The 4692-nt window shown below is 35.1% G+C and overlaps 1 protein-coding gene across 1 annotated transcript in view; it reads right to left on the minus strand.

Annotated features, from left to right (window-relative positions):
• Positions 1-604, minus strand: part of LOC109541918 — a 5629-nt gene extending 5025 nt beyond the window's left edge. The window contains exon 1 of the mRNA XM_048660548.1: positions 490-604. Within this exon, the coding sequence (XP_048516505.1) occupies positions 490-553 (64 nt within the window). The 5' untranslated portion in view covers positions 554-604. The remainder of the gene's footprint in view (positions 1-489) is intronic.
• Between the last annotated feature and the right edge of the window lie 4088 nt (positions 605-4692).

Genomic DNA, 4692 nt, shown 5'->3' on the forward strand with positions numbered 1-4692 from the left:
TGCTGGTTCTGTTTCAACGCTGCAGCGCAAACATCAGAACTTCATGCAAGACCTACAGACGCTTCAGAACCAAGTGCAACAGATCCAAGAGGAATGGGACAAGCTTCGACCCAGCTATGCGGGCGACGGAGCTAAAGAGATCACAAATAGAGAACAAGAAGTGTCTGTGTGGGCCAGTTTGCAAATGGTTTGCGAACAGCGCAAAGGAAAACTGACCGATACTGGCGATCTGTTTAAGTTCTTCAACCTGGTGAGGACGCTGATGCAATGGATGGACAACGTGATGCGCCAAGAGAACACCAGCGAAAAGCCGCGTGAGGCCGGCGGCGTTGAACTGTTGATGAGCAATCATAAGAGCCCTCAAGCAAAATTTAAAGTTGTCCACATTCACCGTTTGACCAGATATAACCATGATCCAGAAATTACCTAATCGGGGCGATCAAGGTTTAGAAGGTGGGCAGTGTAATGGAAATGGCCTGGGGTACTCACGTTTGGAATGGGGGGACCGAAATTCATGGTATTTCAGTAAGTGGGAGCCCCATTTAGGCCCCATTTACTATCAAATATGACACTGACAAGCGGGAAGTTTTGCACCTGTTCTGGAGATTTCGAGAACCATCTGGGTTACCTGGAGGAAACTATATAAGCGACGACGAGAACCAGACAGGTGAAGTGAAGTGACAGGAGCGGCCGGGTGCAGAAGAGGTTGATCCCCGCGAGTCGGAAGAGCAAGTTTTCCGTGTGTTATTGTTATCGTTTGTGAAGTTGACGGTAATTTTGAAGTTAGTTTGTTCCTGTTCCGTAGTCAAAGTTGTACCGAGTGGAATAAAAGTTGGAAGCAGAAGAAAGAGTTTGATACTCGGCCACCCACGGTACAATATATATATCTTTTTTTAGTATTTTCCTCGTAGTCAAAAGGATTGGGAATACTCACATGGCATAGAAATAAATCATCTGCCATAGCCGAAAGCCATGTTAAGAGTAAGAATTTATTACATATTCAAGTTACTGGCAAAATTGTAGGGCTATTCGATATAAATGTTTCATATTAATTTTCAACTATTTTTTGGTTAATTAACAATATTATTGGAACTCTGGTCACCTAGTTTTAACATCTAATTTGAAATTTAGAGAAAAATGTTAAATACAAAAGTTGTAGTTTTTTGAATGGAATGTTCTATAATTAAAATGATTGATATAAATGTTCTATAATTATTTTCAACTGTTTTTGAATTAATAACCAATATTGATTGAACCCCGTTCAAGCTTCTAATTTGAAATTTAGAGAAAAATGTTAAATTCAAAAGTTGCAGATATTGACGTCGAGATTATTTTATTATTGGTTATTATCAAAAACAGCTGAAAATTAATATTGAACATTGATATCAAATAGGCCTAGACGTTTACGTATAGCTCGAATATGTGTTCAATAATAAATACGGCATTCTATTAAAAAAAGGTAAGTTTGGCCTGTCACTTAAATTCGAGACCCCCTGTATCAATTAGTGTTATCTTCAAATAATCTAGACGTTAATATCTAGAACTTTGGAATGTGACATTTCTCTCCAATTTTCAAATTAGATGTTAAAACGCGGTAGCCAAAGTTCAATCAATAACCCTGTACAGACATTTTCACGTTTATGTTTCTATATGCTTACCAATTAAGGAAAAATTCTTGCGAAATAAGGCAATCCAGACAACTTTTGTAGTTAGAAAAATTAACGTTTCAAATATTCGCCGATCTCTATCCGACAACGAGTCGTTGTTCTTATTGTTCATGTGATGAAACTTTTTTGCATCTCCAATACCCATTAAAATAGCGGCGTAATTCCGGGACACCATACTTCGTAAATCTGCTAAATTATCCCTGACTTCGTTTTCTAATTCTGTAACAATAGGCTGCCTTAGCTTGCGACCCGCTTCTTTTCTTCTTAATTGCATTTTGTTCCAAACCTTTTAGAACCATAAAATTTATTGGAATGTGATAAATCCTTAAGAAAAAACTACAGTTTGACACGCTTAAATCCTAAAACTCCTTTTATCTCATATTGGAATCGATCTGGTTAATTTACTGACAATTAGAATTTGTCAATTTTTTTTTAAACATGGAAAGTATTATACGGCAGTTTCGCCACTTATGGGAGTTTTACCAGTGGCGGAAACGCCCGCCCCCTGGGCCCCCCGACCTTCAACTTTTCATTATTTAACAAGCAATTTAATTGTTTGTTGTTTCTATATGTGTTTGTTGTTTTTAAGTGTAATAGAAAACCTGCGGATTAACGGTTGTGGTAAGCAAAAAGTAATTATTCCTTTATTACTGCGCTCCCCCCTTCAAGAAACTCCTAGATCTGCCGCTGAGTTTTACTGAAGTAGGTATGATGGAAGCTGCTGAGGTTAATATATTGGCCATTGTAAGTCAGAATCCGCAAATTTCAACCAGTATGATTGGTTGATTGATAAAATTCACATCCGGTGGATTATGAACTGATTGTGAATTTTCGTAGATAATTTCGAAACAAGTGCCAACAAGACATCCATTTGTTTTATAAAATATTATGGACGGATAAAACTCGATTACCAAATGGTATAATTAATCGACCCCATGAACATCGTCGGAACCAAACAAATCCCTATCGCGTTGAGTAAAGGAAGCCACAAATTACATTTAGATTTTTCGTTTCGCTCGGAAGGGTAGGATGAAAAATTCATCATCCATTTATTTTGAAGTGAAGTCGTTATCTTCAGATGATTCGGAATGATCTAGAGATTATGTTGGAGGATTTATATTTCGAAAGATGGCGTAATGTGTAATGGCTTCAACATGATGGCGGTCCTCCGCAAATTTTTTTCCAAGGACAGAATCACCTAGACGGAACATGGATTATTTTATTGCCACCCTATTTTACCCTGCTATTTTGTGGCCACCCCGATTACCGGATGTTTGAGTCTGGTAGAGAATGTTAAAATATTAATTGTCGGTCTGTAAGAAGAGCAACATATTTAGTTTTAAAGCGTTGCAATGTTTGAGTTGATAATTATGGTGGCATTTTTGAAAATGTCCTACAATAAATTATAGTTTCAATCGTTCAATTTTCAATCTTCTTAGGACGTTTTGATTTTTATAATAAAAACTTCAAATGAGTTGCCGTCTTAATTAAAATAAAGTTATTGTCAATTTTAAGGTAGTTTATAAAATAAATATTGAAACATGTTTTGTAGATAAGTTCTATATTGTTGAGGCGGATTCATTTTTTACAAACTGCTTGTTGGGTATTTCGCCTAAAAAATGTTTGTCTTAGAAAAAACAGAATTTCCCCAGGTTTTTTATTACAGATTGATAAATAGTGCTCTCATTTCGCAATAAGAACGAATTATTTATCAAAAAGTAATCAAGAACTATCACTTAGATATATACAGTGTGTCAGTTTTTGGAACTTAACCATGGGGATCTCGGTAAACATACTATATACGAGATTAGTTAAATTGTGGAAAAGTTTCGGTCTAAAGCTTACTAAAATGATGAAAATGTAAAACGAATAATACCTCACCATTACAACTTTTTCTCTTGTACAACGTGGCGATGCTATATTTAAAATGCGACATATGGATTCTTGACAAGCATCATCAAATTTGTTTTTTCTTGTGGGCGCTATCTTGGATTTATACATGTTTCAATTCAGCTTTTTTTTTTATTACCATGATGTATCATATGTTAAGGTTTAGTCTTGCTATTTGGTGAAAATAACAAAAAGCCTGTTTTTGCAAAGAGTGCTTTGGAATGACCCACTCTTTTGTTTTATCAACAGATTTTCCCATGGTTGAGCTCCAAAAGCAGACACCCTGTGTTTATATCCTCGCAGGATACCCTCTAGATAATAGTTTTTGATTACGTTTTAGTAAATAATTCGTTCTTATTCCGAAATAAGAGCACCATTTATATGTAATAAAAGACGTGAGGAAATTCTGTCTTTTTAAAAACAAACCTTTTTGGGGCGAAATACCCAACAAGCAGTTTGTTTGTAAAAAAATTTAAACATATTATTATTATTTGATAATATGGAAACAATTCTGTATGTCATACTGACTACATGACTACCCCTGGCTACCTTTGATCGACTACATTCAAACAGTAAAAATCATTCGCAGACCCTCCATTTTGGAAAAACCTAATAATATATCACTGAAATTGCAATAAAATTCTATTTAATTAAGGTATAGTATAATCAAGCATAGTTGCTATGAATTCAAAAAACACAAATTTATGTCATATGCCAAAAATGACAGTTAATTTGTAAAAATGTATTATGACATTTCATATGGAATGCAATTTCATGCAACTTTCCTATTTAATATTTTTCTGCCAGATTAATATTGACGGAACTAAGAGTTATTTAAAAGTTTATTGTAAATTAGTTTTCTACAAATACTTCTTGACAGCTGCCAAATTTTGGAAAACGAAAATTTGTTTTAAATAGAGCATTCAAAACTGCAACTATTTGTCCATTTAATCTTGTTCGTATCTGCTGTAGTTTCCAAGATCCCTCTAGTAGTCATCGAAAAAACTCACCCTGTTTGTGTTTATAATATTATGGCATTTGCGTATTCAGACATTTAGGTTATTAGTACTGTAACGGAAATGGCATGGGGTACTCAAGTTGGAATGGGGGTCAAAATTCATGGTGCCCCATTTAC

This window comes from Dendroctonus ponderosae, unplaced genomic scaffold (genome assembly GCF_020466585.1).
Source record: "Dendroctonus ponderosae isolate FM_Combo_2020 unplaced genomic scaffold, Dpon_F_20191213v2 Dpon_F_20191213_1, whole genome shotgun sequence".
Lineage (NCBI taxonomy): Eukaryota > Metazoa > Arthropoda > Insecta > Coleoptera > Curculionidae > Dendroctonus > Dendroctonus ponderosae.